General features: G+C 49.5%; 1 protein-coding gene across 1 annotated transcript in view; it reads right to left on the reverse strand.

The window, feature by feature from the left end:
- LOC135899864 (probable cationic amino acid transporter) overlaps positions 1 to 17230 on the reverse strand; it is a 203714-nt gene that overhangs the window by 87643 nt on the left and 98841 nt on the right. Inside the window, exon 2 of the mRNA XM_065429257.2 lies at positions 7162 to 7278. Coding sequence (XP_065285329.1) covers positions 7162 to 7263 — 102 coding nt within the window. The 5' untranslated portion in view covers positions 7264 to 7278. The remainder of the gene's footprint in view (positions 1 to 7161; positions 7279 to 17230) is intronic.

A 17230-nucleotide genomic window follows, 5' to 3' on the forward strand; every position in this document is an offset into this window, starting at 1 on the left:
CGACTGCCACTCACACGAGGCGTTGCGTTTTCTGAAGACGCTTTTTACCGAATGACGCAGGTCTCGTTGAAGACATTTTAAGGGAAAATCTGAGAAGACGTACACATAAAGGAAAAAGAAAAAGAAACTGCTGGCTCTCGCGTAATCGAGAGTACATGTAAGCATGAAATGGCTACCGACAAGGCAGACTGGTTGGAGATGGTGCTAACCACAATCTTGAAATGGGTGTAGTGCATGTTCGCAACGGCACACGACGCCATACTGTGCACTGGTCCATATGGACGCGATAGTTTTCTGTCACAGGCAGAACCTCACTGCAAGTCTCGTCTTGACCAAACAGCCATCGGGCGGACGCTGCCGACGCGCCGCGGAACTCACGGACCACTGGTTTTGAATAGAGCACACACATCTCTTTCAGAGAGCCAAAAAAATGAAAATCAGGTGTATAGTGCCCTGTATCTGCCTTTTGAGCGTCGCTGTTGGAAATGACAAATAAAACTTCAGTATACTGGAAGTTACAGCTTGAGTTATAGTGTGAACAAACATTAGCAAGCTCTCGGAAGCAATATTTTTTTGTAGCTTGTTTGGGCAGTAACTAGCGTATGTAATGTGGTCCTGTACAAAGGGTTGGCGGCCAAAGGTCGCACTTACTTAGGTTTTGACTGGTTGCCCAGATGATCTCGTTTTGTTCTCACAAAGATGCCCGCGGATGTTCTCGTTCCATTCTCGCTTTGAGTGCTCGGGTAACTGTTCAGAATTTTGGTTCAAGGTCTCTCTAGAAGGTCACCGACAATGGGTCACCGACAAAAGCAATTCATGCTTAAAAAAACTATCTTCGCAGCACCCCTAAGTGACTGTAATGCGACAGCGTTATCACGATAGGTCGGCCAACCCACGCCTTTGATTGCATTGTCTCTGGGATTGGACCACTTTAGAAACTGTACTACAACATTCGCGAGCGTAGCGTTTTCTACAAAAAAAATTACTAGAGACAATTCTTGCGCTAGTGTCTACGAGCAGCTGGAAGTACGACGGTTCTCAGCCAGCACGAAAAATGAAGGACAGTACATGGGTTTGCCTAAACTTGGTCTGTGTGGCTTCAAACGGCTTCGTGACTTTGCAAACTGATAATTTTCAGCAAAGGTCTGCCTTATAAATGCAACAATTGGCAACGATTATGCATGTACGTCGAGACTTATGGCCTCTTCGTGCTTTAAAAATAATATAACTATGACTGCTTAGAAATTCAGAAAGATACAGCGAAATAAATTACTGCACAAGAACGTCTGAAACCACAAGCACGAAGATAAGACGAAATCCACGCCCTGATCATCGTTCCCATGGTGGCTGAACGATTTCAGCGCCCACAGTTGCCTCTAAAGATATTTTTTTCATAGGAAAGTCTACGCTTGCGGGTATACACGTTCTGAGCACTGACAGCATTGCGCATGTGCCAGACTCGGCCGCCTATTGCATCTGACTATACATTGCCTCCGGTGTCGGCTCAGCTCGCTCCGTTTCGCGTCGACACCAACCGCGAAGGCAAGCGAGTGTTCGGTATAAGACTGTCCTAAAAAAAAAGAAAAAAAAAACACGCCAGCGTTAAAAAGTGAGTTTTCACAACCAGAACACCGTATAGGCCCTCATGTATGCGCCGTTTCTTTACCTCTTTCTCCTCAAGCCACGCCACCTTTGCAAGTTCTGCAGCCTCGATACGAAGCACGAACGAACTAAAGAAACCAAAATCCCGGAATGAGATAAGGAGAGAGAGAGAGAGAGAGCTTATGAGAGGGCGTGCCAGGAGAGGTGCCAGACAGTGGGCGGTCCCAAGGGTGTCGAAAGCAGCGCCAGCACCGCCGAGGAACGGCCCGGCGCGCGACGGTGCGGCGAGAAATGATTAGCTGGACAAGCACCGCTTGGCGGGTCACCCGATCGTTAGCTACAGCGGCGCGCGCGCGCGCGTCCCACGTGACCTGAGTAAACAGCGCCGAAGACAAATGGCGGCGAAAAAAAAAGGAAAGGGACGAAGTGGCCGTAATCGCGCCCGCCGCCTGCCCTCTTCTTCCTTCTTTTCTTCCTTAGAACGTTACTGCCTGTGTACACGCTCCGTCTCAACAATTCCACGCAGTATAGCGAAGCCTAATTTGGCAACGCTTGGGAAGGGGCTAGGTGGTCTTTAAGAGAAGATTCATGACGCAAGAGTGGCGCGAAGCACTATCCACTTTTACTCCCCTTTCCCTATACCCTCGACAACGCTGCGCCGCGCTCCCACGAAGGGCTGCAAAAATAAGCGTCTTGGCTCCTCTCCATCACCGTATGTAAGCGCGGGAAGAAAATAGATGTGTGGTTGGAAGATAGAAAACGCAAACAAAGTCGCTGCATTGTTTCTTTGCTACAGCCACGCGCATATTCCCTTACCGCACTTCGGCGCTTTGCGCTGGTTCAACGTCATAAACTTCGGCCAACTCGCCCGAATCGCTATCCGTATTCTGTAACGAGGCCTCTTGTCCGCGTCTTTCCTGTCGTCCCCGGTTTCCACTCGCTTTTCTATCCATTTGTTAAGGCTACGGGACTAGGCGTCGGTCAGTCAGTGCAAGATTTTGCTGAGTACATACCGGAGAAGCACAGAGGAAAGGGAGGCTGCGCTGACACCGAGGCACCGTAGGATAGGAGGGCTCGCCTCCTGTCCGGGACTTATCGTTCCGTCAAGAGCCCGTTTAGTTTCCGCCCCGCTCAGGCCTGTCAGAGGCGGACAACGGAGGAGCCCTTTTCCGTTCTCACCAATGCACCTGCGCGTGCGTTTCGATCTAACTACGTGGGCTACATAAATGTCTTTTATTACTGCAATAGATCTTCGGTCGCAACTCGGCTCTTGTGTTTGCTGGTTTCTCTGTTCGTACGCGTGACTACAAGTGCTTAGTCAAACTTGTACTCCCACCTAGTCGGTTGATCTCGGTCCGCACTTAAATGAAGGATCGTAGCCTTAACCCGATGGACGCAGCACAGGTGACGGAAGTTGATACGAGGAGACCGAGAGGAACGCAGTCGCCTTCCTATCACCTGTCACCTGTATTGTGTCCGTACTATTGAAGTGCGCTGCCTCTCCAACGACGTTGACCAGCCAACTAGCGCACCAGTATGGGTCGGCGTACTCATACTCACGCTCATTTCACAGTTGTAAAACGCGCTCTGTCTTGTGCGCTCTGTCCTTTCGCCTTCCTCCTTCCTTCCTTCCTTCCTAGGAATTGCACACTTTCTTAAACAACGTTTTACCAACAAGCCCGAGCATCCAGCGTTTCTTTCATTTTACTGTCTTGAGTGTAAGCATGTTTGAGTAAGAGTGTAAGGGTGTACTGGGCGCGAGCATGAACGTGAGTGAGTGTTGGTGAGTGAGAGTGAACGTGAGTATATAAACCTACCGCAGGATGCACGTGAGACTGTGCTTATAAGAGAGCGCGAACGTGACTGAACGCGTGGGTAAAGGGTGAGTACGAGCGCGAGTGAGTTCATATACTCTGAAAAATAAAAAGAGAGTATTGGTGAGTGGGGGCTAGACGAGTGCCCACCTATTGTAGCCAACCTATATCCACCAATATCTGCCTTACCCCTTTATTCTGTCTGTCTCTTTCTCTCTCTTTGGGCCCATCTGCTAGTTCTCTTTTCTGATTGACCAACGCGATCGGTGGCTTTCACCGCACTGCGAGAAGTTGCCGAGGCAAAGTATACCAGGCGGAGCGGGAAAAAAAGAGAGAGAAACGGATGAAGGATATCGGAGGAGGCGCAGAGGGCACGAGTTGAGTACAGCTGAGCTGTCGTGATCGTCGGCGATAATAAGACGAGACGGAAGAAAGGGGAGGCTTGAGTCAGCCTTTTCTTACCTTTCTTTTTTACTGGAGAAGGGGGGAGGAGGGGGGGCAGGCGGGGATTATTCTGAAAAGCCATTTAGTGCTCCCCGCCGACGCCACCGCCGCAGCTCTCGGAGGCACGCATTGCGCATGCACGCGCCGCTCCTCAGAGCCGAACGAAAGAGCGGCGCCCGGCGAACGATCGAGGAAGGAGAACGTGCGGATTGGCTTCAGAGACGAAGTAGACAGAGCGGAAAGGAAAGGGAGCTCCTCCGCTGTTCTTAACAGCGCCCCTCTTGGTGGCATGTTTCGGAGAGGACAAGGATCGACGTCCATTATCAGAGTGTGTGTTGGTAACCCAAGCATGCGGTCTCGCTTTCGGGAGGGGGGGCTTTGGAGGCTAAAGCACGGGCGACGAACCCGGAGAGCCTGTCGGGAGATCGTATCGCCTTCATGATCGCGGGCCGGTTTGTTAGTCTTCGACCATCGTACGAGAAACGGACAGTGGAAAAAGAAAAGCCGAGTATGTGACAAAAAAAAAAGACAGTGTGAAACTGTATTGTGCTCGGGGATGCATTACTGTGAAGCCCGGTGTTAAGGCGCTTCATTAATTATTTCATAAGGTCTTTAGCGTCTAAAAGCAAGTTTGGAACTAGAGGATATCAAGGATATGAAGGATATGAGGATATGAAGTTTGGAGCTAGAGGATATCAATGCGTTTCACTGCAGATATAAAGCTTTTCTCGAAACTGGTACAAGGCTCGAAAGTTTAAAAAGTTAAGTTATGGGGTTTTACTTGCCAAAACCACTTCCTGATTATGAGGCACGCCGTAGTGGAGGACTTAGGAAATTTTGACCACCTGGGGTTCTTTAACGTGCACCTAAATCTATGTACACGGGAGTTTTCGCATTTCGCCCCCATCGAAATGCGGCCGCCGTGGCCGGGATTCGATCCCGCGACCTCGTGCTCAGCAGCCTAACACCATAGCCACTGAGCAACCACGGCGGGTGCTCGAAAGTTGTAGCAAAACGTGGCCCTCAGAGTATAGGCTGACTCTAATTCTGCTATTCGAACTTTCCTTTAGAGTCAATAATAAGACGAGAATTGTCGTTTTTTTCCTTAGTAACGATAGGTAACTCTACTGGCGATTATCGCCCAAGTTTAAATGTCCACCATTGTTATTGAAGCTTGTTCAGCAAGAATTGTCATTTTATACCGAGTCCCCTACTATTCAATACTGTGATAGTTTCGTCGAAGAAACACGCGTCATATACGCAACAACATTGAGAGTGTGGAACAAGAGCACGTGAACTCCGCGGGATGCGTACCAAATTGCTCACCATTAGCTGTGCACCCGCATAAAAATTGCTCCCACGTAGATATCAAAATCCGTACAATACCATGCGAAAAGCAGCCGAGAGCATCGCGAATGAATTGCACTGGATCCCAGTTTACCAAAGGATTCCATACAACTCGAGAGCCCCTCCACGTCACCAGAGAGGCAGCGCACCACAAGCAGACAGGCCCAGTCGCAAACGTACCGGAGGCACATACGCCTACGTACCTACGCGCAGTGGCGTAGCAACAGGGGGGGCCGGGGGGCCGTGGGCCCCGGGTGGAAGGGGCCAGAGGGGGGGTGTCATATACGTCTGAAGACACCCGGAACTTGATATCCTCGCCTTCCTCGACTACAGCCGGGGGGCAGGGGGGGGTGACAGAAGACCTATGGGCCCCGGGTGCCAGACGACCTAGCTACGCCACTGCCTACGCGTACGCCGAAAGCTGCTCCGAGGGCCCCGCCGCACTAAATTCGCTGCTGAAGATTATTTACTAGCAACGCCGTAACAAGCACTGAACCTAGAAAACGCAGACGGAACTGGGGGTTACCAAAGATGCCGCACACCTGAATACACTAACGGGGCCCGAAAACAGGACACGACCAAATGCCCACGACGAGAAAAGAACTTACCTTATACGTGGGACGAACACTTCTTCACGGGCTGCTAATGCATTAGCGACAGCACACAAGCTACCATGAACAATCTCTGTCCCTCCGCTCTGAGCTTATACGGAGTGGGTAAACACAACGCAAGAGCCAAAGGAACGCACGTATGTAGAACACAGAGTAAAAGGGACAACCTGCACAACGTTTCACGATATCCCTGATGAACGCAACTCCTCTGACGTGAATATGTAGATGTCTTCCCTTAGGAAACACATCAGCGATGTCTTTGAAGAGAACATGACACCTACGGCGGAAACCACTTCTAATAGGTTCAATATAGTGACTATTGAGATAATCTCTCTCTGAGCTCTGTATGGTCATGCTTGTAAGCACAACTCGTCTACTTTGTTGTTGTTATTGGCGTTGAGAGAGTGCGTGTTTGCGAGAAAAGTTCATGCCCCTTGTGAATTTTCATAGGACTGACAATCCATGTTCAGTGTCGACGAGATGTAGGTCGTCTGTTGATTCGCTCTCGCACTGCCATGTGCTTTCCCTCCTAGTTAGCTCAGATGGTGGAGTTCAAATCCCGGACCTGCGACAAAGTTTTCTTCAACTGCGAAGCTTTGCGTCTGAATATTCGTAAGCGTTTACATCGTAACCTAATTCTGCGCTCGTGCATATGGTGATTTTCTTCCCTTTCCTAAAAACTTCCACTAAGCTGTGCATTACCGTAGAAACGACTTGACATAAAGGCCAGAGCTCGTTAAAGTACGCTGTTAGAAATAAGGGAGTAAAAGTGTGGTGATCATATGTCCCAAGTCTGTGGACAAAACATGTTCTGCAGGATCTGAGCCACTAATCACTCTTTTTGTTTGCTCCTTCTCTGACAGGCTATGAGTTTTAACGCGGCCTCATAAGACGCATCTCCTTTGCTTGTGTACAAAACCATGTGCTAAGGAGGTACATGGCTAAATATTATTGAGATTTCCAGACATATACAGAGAAAACTGGGCTTTTTACTGCATTAAAAAAATTGTGTTTTGTGTCAGTATCGTCGGTACAAAGAAAGTAATGCGCGTAATCAAATAGAGCATGGAATCTTTCGTGGCATTACAGACCATTCTTCAATGCATTGACACACAATGCAACGGCTCCAATTAGTGCCCTAAAGTAAAAATGAAATTAATTAGTGAAACTCGGTTAAATATTCATTATGTATTTCAACTCAAGTAATGCAACTCCAGATGTAAAGTCATAGTAGTTTTTATATATCTGGTAAAATTAGGATAAAGCCCCATCCAACTTCCTCGAAATCCTCCCCCCCCCCCCCCCATTCACCCATATGAAATAAAACATAGAAACGTGCCTACCTTGAGCTCTGTCTTGGATTCGGTGATGTCAGAGGCTGGGTCCTTGGTCCGGACCAGCCTCGCGACCAAGGTGAGAAAGCTGGGCTTGCTGAAGGTAAACATGTTTTCCTGAGGAGCCTGCAAACGAAAAAAAAAAGAGAAAGAAATGTGGTTATGTAGCACAACATCGTTATAACGCACATTGAATTATAACAAAGCCAACACTAAGTAAAGGCCAAGTCTAACGGTAGTTCTTAGAGATGCATGAAACCAAGACGCCTAACATTTGACGCGGTGCCGTTTACACCGCGGCAAGGGTCTTCCTTGCCAGTACAGGGCAAATTTGTACTCCCCGGCGCGGCACAGCTACGTGTGTAAGGATCACAGGACAAACATTCACACGTCCGCCTACTACCTTCCCAACGTTGACATTCATGGTCCGGAAAGACATGCAGACCCACCGCAACGTTGGAATCTAAGTGATACGAAGCTTGTTTGAGTTCGCGAAGTAGCAGGAAAAGCGGGTGGCGTGAGCACAGCCTTGTCGCCTTTGGCCCTAAAGTTCATAATGCACACCTTCAAAATGACTAGAGCCTCCTCAGTGACATGGTCTCCTTTTGTCATCGTTGCTCACGTGTATTAATTAGTGCTCCTTGAAACAGTCTGACTCATGACTGTGGCCAAGGAAGGAACAAGAACTTGTAATCATTCTCGTGGCCTAGTTCTTCGAGGCGCAGCGAAAAGAAATGAGGACGAAGCTGACGTGCCATATCGTCTTGAGAGACATGGAAATCACAGCAGTGATTGATCTTCGTCGAGTACATTGAAAATACAGGTCTTCCTATGTCATAAAAAATTACAGCGAAGAAGCACCCGTCTTGAAGTGAGCTTCCTTTATGCCCCTACATCACGCAATCGAGAATTTTCGTATAAAAATCTAATATGAAGAGTTAGTGGTGGCAGGTTCTTGAATATCGAGATTGACGTGCCATCAGTTGCATACCATGGAGCCTTTCTTTTTTTACCTGAGTTGCCACAAGGCGCAACGTCGGAATGAAATTACATGCAAGCGTGGAGACCAGTTTCATGCAGAAACTGTAACAGCGACTTAAGAAATGACGTGAGCCATCATTCACGCTCTTCAGGGTGGTCACTTTTAACCTCATTACACCTAAGTAACTTTCGTGAACTGGCTTAGTCCCAGGGCAAGTCCAATGTAAATGGCGGACATGCGCTGATTTTACAACCGGTGTAGAAAAAGAAGATGATGAATAATATGACGAAAGTGATGATTGGGACGAATACGCGGATAACGATGATGACGACTACGATTGTCATAGCAAAGTGCTTGATAGCTGTCAGTAACTACTCTACCCGAAATAATCTTTTTTTTTATTCACGCAACAAATGACGCTGTATCGAAGCCAAGAAAATCTTTCTTGGCACCATTTCCAATACCGCACATTATAACAAATCAACTCAGTTAAGGTCTAGCACTAAAAACACTCTGTTGTCTAAAAGAACTACACCGAAAACAACAGAACTTTCACACTATAGCTGGTGCACACTTCAAAGCTCTGACGGCTCAGCAATAAACCAAGAAGGATCCGCGCCAAGCTACACAGAGACCGAACAGTTTATTGTTAGTTTTTTTTTCCGGCGTGGCCAGCGAACGAATTTGCGGGCGTGCCGACATCACCGAGTCCCCGCACGCTCGGAGCATTGTTGCCTTGCGGCCGGCGCCGTCACCTCTGGGCCATTGAAAATCACCCAAGCCCGAGAGAGAAGAGGTGCACGTGCACGGCATGCGGGAGGGGCGACGCGGTGCATGTCTGGTCATCGGGCTAATGTCATTAGCAAAGGGAGATGGGGGGGGGTGGGGGGGGGGGGGGGGGCCTGCGACACCGCGGCAAACCGCACTGCACTCACACTACCCCGGGGGGTGCTCGCACGCACCGTGTACGGCCCGGACTTTCGACTCCTTTTCGTTTTGCTTTCTCTCGTTTTATTTGGCGTTGCGTTCCAAGTCACGCACGCCCGCCATGCACGGCTATCTAGCTCTCGGCTGCCGCTTGCACGTACCAGACCAACACGGCCGGCCCGCTGCCTGCCCGTTCTGCGAGAAATGCCCCGCGAACAGGACGCAACGTAACGACAATGAATGAAAAACGAGATTTAAAAAAAAAAACTTCTTCGTGATGGATGTTCCCGGCGTTGGGTTCCGTTTGAGGAGAAAGAAAGCGAGAACTGATCAGGTGCGCCACCTGGTAACAGATCGAGAGGGAGAGGGAGGAGGACATCTTTATCGCCGTTCCAAGGTCGTCGTGTCAATCGTCGTCACAGCGTCAACGTCGTACAGTTGTCGGCACGCCTTCGCGGTTCTTCCGTCGTCGCCATACTGTCGCGTGATCCCAAGCGCGGTCCCCTCTTTGTCGTCACGCCTCAATTGCGACGACGCCGTCTTCGTCATTGGCTCGTGGTCGTCTCGTTGTATAGTCAGGGCGTCGTCGTCAAGCGGTCGCCCCACATTCGTCATTCCGGCTCCATTACTCTAGCATCGCCATCCCGTTGCCATCGTGCCGTCATCGTCACTCCAGCGTTGTCATCCCGTTGTCGTCGTGCCATTCTCGTCATGCTGTCGTTGCCACGTTATCGTCGTCACTGCGCCCTTGTCATGCCGTCGCGGTTGTTTCATCGTCATCGCGCGTGGGGTGAGCACGATCAAGCGCCGCAAGTATGTTGACCAAGACGTTTCCCGGTGAAATTATGTTCCAGAATAGTTGTTTGCTCGATACGTACAAGGAAAGGAAGCAAGGAAAAAGTGGAGAAGGAAGGCAGGGAGGTTAACCAGTTTAGCCTAACCGCTTTGCTACCCTACACATGGTAGCGGGATGGGGGGATGAAAGATGGGAGGAGAGAGAGAGAGAGCACATAACACAGCAAACACATCGTCAGTTACAGTCCGTCACTCTTGCACGGTACGCGACATCACTGTCGCAGCCGCTTGTCTAAGCCCGTATCCTTCATAAACCGAAGTAGTCCTTTCGTCGCCTTCAGCTGCGATGTCTTCTGTCGGCGATATGTAAAAATGGTTGCAACTGACAATGGTCTATCGTCCAGGTGCGCTAGAACGGACGCCATGGACTGTCTCTGAACATTATATTCAGGACAGTCGCACAGAATGGTCACTAAACAAGATCAGTGTTCTATGCAAGCGCCAATGAAAGCTTAGCTTATCACTGATTCCATCAAATGCGTGGGATCTGTCGATTTCTACACAAAGCATTATTCGCCGAATGCGGCCACATTTTTGCAGGCGGGAGGGTGGGGGAGGTACATTGCTGTCTAGGTGGGCCGATTCCAGTGACAATGGAGCATGTATCGCTGCGCTCGTGGGCCGACCTCAGTGATAGTGCAGTCCCAAATTATATGACATAGGGACGACTAGGTATGGGCACTGGGCATTTGCACTGGGTATGTGCACAGAGTACGTGCCTCCGAGGCCACTAGGTAACTGGCACTGGGTTATAGTTTGCTTTCGATCTTACATATTACCATTACAAACATTATGTCTTACTTATTATAGATATAGACACCAGAGCGTACAATCCCTACGTAGCCTTTCAATTCACAGCAATTACATCATTCATACAATCGTCCTCTACAAAGAATGAATGCTTCGCATTACGTAAACGTCAACTATCGTTAAGTCTACCATTTTTTTCTTCCCTTTCAACCTTCGCACGCACAATCATGAACACTGCTTCCTTCCTTTTTCAATTCTTCGGTGGCTCTCTTTCCTTCAGTAACCGGTACACCGCCATGGCGACGGAGTACATTACTAAACCTATTGTTCACTAGCGGAATGTGACGAGAACAACCCCTTCATAACAGTCCGGTAACACATGCCTTTACAAGGAGGTCAAGCATGACGCGGTGAGTCGGGCTGTGAGGCATGCACGTATGCCACGACAAGCGTGACCGCTGGCGAGCAATCCCGAACGCTTTAAAGGCATGGAGTAGAAGAGGAGCGCAGGGCATGAAGCAAGCTACAAAAACAATGAATGAATGAATGAATGAATGAATGAATGAATGAATGAATGAATGAATGAATGAATGAATGAATGAATGAATGAATGAATGAATGAATGAATGAGTGTTTAGTATATTATAGGCTTAGTATATAAGAATACATCTAGAAGAGCGTCGGCTACATATGGTATGCTTTATTTGGTTGAAAACACAGGTGTTGGCAACCACTTTATCGCCGCTTCTCCGCAAGAAATAAATGGTTAAATGAATGAAGGCTGATAGCACGAGGATACGGATGCTTTACATATCTACACGTAAATGGGCTTTTGTGGACTGCTTCGATGCAATACGAGAGGTGGCGCTGTGAATTGATGTAAATTCATGTAGTGCTGAAACTTTTGTCATGGTGCTTTGTGCTTGCTTTTGTTTTTGCCTGTAATGTTCAAATACCGTTTCATTTGTGCCAATGTTACTATTGCGAATGCCTTACACGTGCTGTATGATACACTGCGATACTGTTGCCAAGTCATTGTAGCGTGCGTCGACCTCTGTCACGCCTTTCTTCTGGCTTTTTGTCGACGCACCCAACATCCTCATGACGATGTTGAATAAAGAATTCAATTGAAAAAAGTACTGGACGGCGCTTTCTGGGCTAATGGTCTACGAGCCCCGACCCAGAAACAACTCTGGCATTAGTCGCGTTCTCCGGCATTAGTCGTTATTAGTCGGCATAAGTCGTATTCCGGCATAAGGTATTCAGAACTCCGCCATTAGTCGTATTCCTTCTTCTAAAATATCCTTTCTACCTCTCCTGCACCCACGACGTCGCCCTAACTGCTCACTGCCGTTCAGGTGGCCGCCTCTGCTGCTAAGCAGTCTCAATGCGGCCAGTATAGTTATCCTTCCTTCCTAGTTCTATTTTTCTTAATAATAAACAACAAGTTACTACATCTACTACTCTCTGCTGCCCTTCGAAAGATACAGATGCTGCTACAGCGATGACTGTATGCAAGTTGTAGACAAATGCAAATAAGACATTCCAAAATCATGGGAGTTACAGCAGCGAAATGTTCGAATCGAATCGAATACCAACATTCGAGAAAAACTATTTTCGAGTGTCGAATATCTTTTTTCGCTTCCGAAAAGTCAAACATAGCAAAGGTTATGCGACTTTTCGGCAAAAGAAATAAGACAGAAGAACAAGGCTCATTTACGTTATTTGATGGCCGTACACAAGTGGCCATCTGGACAACTGAGGAGTGCGGAAGCAGGAACAACTTGTGGAAATCGTGTCTGGCGCCCCATACCAAATAAGCAATTGAAACATAGACAGGTTGTCCGAGTAATAAATTAGTCTGCCTAAAGGTGAGAACTCCTCATTGAATCACTAGAAATTATTGAGCAGAATTTAGCTGATGAGCTAGTGCATATCTGCCGCAAGTAGCCGGGGCTCCAATATCCAGCAGAATCCTCCCGGTCACCACTTGCACCTTTATTTCTCCCTGTGTGCTCGAATAAGTGTCGTTATCCACATGTATTCGAAATGAAATTAACATTCGACTACATCGTACAGCGAATTATCGAATCGAATGCGAATACAATAGCAGTGACTATTGCATTTGCTCTAATTAATTTTTAAGTATTCGCGCACTCCTACCCAAGATATGGGAAGTGAAATGAAGGGACTATACAAGACCGTTTCAGCAAAGACAGATTTCCAAGCAGAAGACAGTCTACGAAAGTATAAGAGATGCTACATGCCAATGTGTCTCAGTGGACATGGCATCACGTGTTGCGTAATCCCAGGTGACGGGTGCGAATCCCGGCCACGGCGGCCGTGCTACGAGCGGCTGAGGAATGCGAAAACGCTCGTGCACAACTGCACAATGTTTTGTGCGCGCGTCAAAACCTGCACGTAGTTCAGTGTCGGCGCTTCTCCACTCTAAAAAACAGAGAGCACCGGGAATAGCCTTTGAGGGAGCATGTGCTTGTCCATATTTACCTCCCTTTTCCAAAGTATATCAACCCTTTTTGAGAGAGAGCATTTTCGCCCGTTGTACACATTCACGCGTTCTCAATAACAGTGGACTGTACCGTACGCAGTACAGGCGTCGTAACTCTGCAGCACAACGTAGACGTACTGTACGCAGTGAAGCCGGTCGATGCCCGAGATGAAATTATGACGTGGTATGCGTTCCACGTGCTTCCCGCTTTATCCAACAACAACAACAACAACAACAACAACAACAACAACAACGACGACGACGACAACAACAACAACAACAACAACGAAAGGAAAACGGACAGAACTGGCTCGTCTGCTTCCGGACCTCGACGTAACGGTTTCGCGAGACGTGTCAGAAGAGGAGGAGGAGGAGGAGGAGGAGGAGGAGAGAAAAGGAAGTACAGACGAATGCTTCGGCGACTCGTCTCTGCTACTGCGCAGTCACGCCTGCTGACGCTTGCGCGAAGCGCGTAAATCCAGTAAATCAAGAGCATGACTCGGAAGAGCGCGTGCAAGCGTGTGGCTGCCATTACGGGCAAGGAGCACCTCGGCCATCGCGAGTTTTGCGTGTTTGTAAACGGGTGGGTGCGCGTGCGTGTGTGAAGCGTGGGTTTGGTGGGTAACGAAGTGCCGAATGCGTCGTACGTGGTAACGCGTCTGCGCAGAAGCGAGTCCCCTTGGGCAGACTCTTCCAGCTCGTTCGTAAATGTCACCGCTGAGAAAGCTGGCTCGTAACTTTGCGCGTATATACTGCATATGTGTAAGCTAGCAAGCAAACAAACACAAAAACAAAACTGAGAACGGAGTTTTGCGTTGCGAAAGCGAAATACGTGCTCCTGCTAGAGCTCAAGGCGGTGCCAATTGAGAGAAAGCGACAAACTCGAGCACCTTCCAGTGAGATAAAAAAAACGAAAAAGAAGAAGGCAAAAAGATGAGAAGCCGTGCGTCGCGGTAAAATAAGATATCCATGGAAGAACGCCAGAGTCCTGCGCGCTTCCCAGAAAACAGCCTCTGAGATCCGGGGGCGCGCGTCGCACGATTTCGAAGGCTATGCTCGTAGCTGACAGTTTGACAGAAGCTGTGAGCATTTGGGCTTAGTTTGCGCAGGAATGATGGTTTGTAGATGGATGTGCTCAACGTCACGACCCTGTGGCTTCACACGACCCCGTGACGTGGACCGTAAAACGCATGCGTTGACTACAGGACCCAACTCCCGTGTTTTTCGTCCTCCCACCGTACTGTTGCCTGCGCTGTTGCCTCAGAAAACGTTAGTAGAGAGTTTTAGATTAGGGGACGCAAGAACTAGGGGCCACGGTACTGTGCGTGCGCAGACTCAGACGTGGGTGTCTGCGCATGCGCAGTACCGTGGCCCCTAGTTCTTGCGTAAGCAAGCCGCTTGCATCGCCTATTCTATAACTCTCCAGTATTCGCTTTGGTGACTCAAACGGGCCTCAGCGCGAGCCGCTATAAGAGCGCTGCTGTGTTACCTAGAAGATAACGGACTGTGCGACAAACTGTGACTATGCGACACCGTGCAACGCGCGAAGTACGTCTCAGTGGGACATTGACAGTTACATGGCTATTCGGCGGCTTTACAGACTGTGTGACAGCGTCCATACAGTGAGTTTGATTTTGCCCATTCGTACTTTATTTTTCTCGCACCTTCCGTACCTCCATTTTTCCAGTACAGGGTAGCCAACTAAAGATGCCCTCTGGTTAACTTCCCTGTCTCTTTTTTTCTTTTTTTTTGCTTTTATCGCTCGCTATCTCTCTCTATAATGATTTTTAGGTTGAAATGACGCTAGTGTGACGTAAGGCGTACATATGGTCGCGCTTGTCCTTGTCTGTCTTCCTTGTGTCTGTGGTTTTATTTGCGCTAAGCTACTACTTCAAATAAGTACATATGGTGAGCCATCTCATTGGTTGAACTCAAATTCGAGGGTGGCGCTCGCATAGACACCCTTTGGTACGCGAGTGAAACCATACGGTAATATCGTTTAGCAAAGCATTGCACAATTTAGAAACGCGGCTCTCGTCTTAAATGTCATCTTGCGAAGTACGCGTACCCGGCCGTCCTCGGCTTTCATAACCATCCTGGCCGCATCCATCCTGGCCGCGTGTATAGAATTCCGAGCGAAATTTAGCGCCTGTTGCGTAACGTGTCTGCGTGCGTCACTATGGCATATGGTGAAAAAAAAACACACAGAGAAAGAAAAGCTAAGGTGCTCGCGTAAAAGGGCTGCGCAGGATTGCACAGCAGCGTTTTTTTTTTTTTTTTCACCGACTACGAACGAGCCTCCACGGCAGATGACGTCATCCCCGACGCAGCGAGGCCGTCAGATCCGAAGACGAGGAATGACGAACGAGAAAGGAAGTGGTGTTCGCGAAAGTGTAAAGTACGCGTCCCTCGGGAGCAACCTATCAGGATCGCGCCGCCTCTTCTCTAAGGGAAATAGGAACAGAGGAGAGGCGTGAGGCGACCAACTATACGTATAGAACCGCCTACACAGTTTACATTCCTCGGGGCCTTCGCTTGCCGTTCTACAGATGGTTCATCGTGAAGCCCACCTTACCATCTCCGACCGATGCGGCGCTTGGGGCGGATTGATTAAAATCCGTGTAGGCTCGATACAAAAAAAATCAACGAACGCTTTGCGCAACGCTGCCTCCTAGCGGTTGGTATCGCTCTCGATGATTCGGTGTGAATTGCTAGCATTTTGCTCCTTACTACAGCAAGCCTGCAGACAGTCGCACCGCTGTAATTAAAAGAAGAAAAGAAATCATGAAGAAACAACTCGTCTATTTGCAGTTAAACTGGTCGCAAAGCAAACTTAAAAGCGCAAGTTCTGGTTCCCACCTCGCCTCGCCTCGCCTCCCAGTCTACAACGCCTCGCCCACCACTGTGCTGCCCACACACGGTGCCGCATGGCACGGCGCCCACGCATTTGCACGTCGCCACTCGACACCGCTTACAGACCCCGTGTTCCCTATATTTATCTTTTCTTCCTGCCCTTTCTCTCTCGCATTTGCACGCCTCCTTCCCGCACGATCTCCCGTTTTCCCTCACAGAGCCGCGCGCGCCTCCTCCCCGACCCGTCCTCCTCTCCACCACTCCTCTCCTCCGACCTCACCGCTCATGCCGCTCAATCCCGACGCTGGCGCTGACGGCGGCGGCGGCGGTGAACTGGTCCTCGTCGCCGCGTTTTACCGCAAAGGTCCATTGTGCGCAGCCGACAGCGCGAAATTGGACGGACGGGCGGAGCGAAGGGAAAGAAGAGGGTGGGCGGCAATGCGAGTGAATAGCGCAGCGCCGACGGCGTCGTCTCGCCTCGCTTTCTTGAAAGGGACGCGTCGCTCGCTAGACGCGCAGCCGAGCGCTTCAGAAACTCGAGAGTCTGTCCCGGTGGCGTCGAATAAATACGACGCTAATACTATTCGCCATAAGCGCCACACGCCCCCCGGTGTGCCACAAAAGGTCCGGGCAGCTTCTCGCGACTGGCCCGAGTCCAATCCCACGGACGGCCGCGTGCCACACGTACCAAAGTCCGGCGTTGACCGTCGCCGGAAGCGTGTATAAGCTAGCTGTTCCCTCTACGCTCTCGGTTTGGAGACCGAGTCACGCTGTGTACGCAAGGAGGGGAGAGGGAAGGGGGGACTCGCCGAGAGTGCCGGTAGCACGGGGTGAACAAGCTGGCCACCTCATTGCCTTAACGAGGACGAACGAGCCAGCGGTGGTCTGCTGTGCCTGTCAGTCTCGTGTGCCTGACTTCATCAAGGGAGGACCCCCACTTCTAGAGAGAGGCCTGCTGGCTGCAAGTGCTTTGTTCGTCTCTGTTCCTCCGCACTTCTAAACATACAAACACGCTGACCTGCATTGGTTTTCGCCGACCAATACCGCCGGCAAAGAGCTCGGTGTATAATATCGGTGGGAGGAAGAAAATGGGGAGTGGTGCGGCGCGAGGGGGGAGGGGGAGGAGTCAGTGCGAGAACAGCGTTCCCTCATAATTACTTTCAGAAGTACTGAGACAGCAATTATAAATATTGGTATAGTTT

Source organism: Dermacentor albipictus, chromosome 2 (genome assembly GCF_038994185.2).
Source record: "Dermacentor albipictus isolate Rhodes 1998 colony chromosome 2, USDA_Dalb.pri_finalv2, whole genome shotgun sequence".
NCBI classification, from domain to species: Eukaryota; Metazoa; Arthropoda; class Arachnida; order Ixodida; family Ixodidae; genus Dermacentor; species Dermacentor albipictus.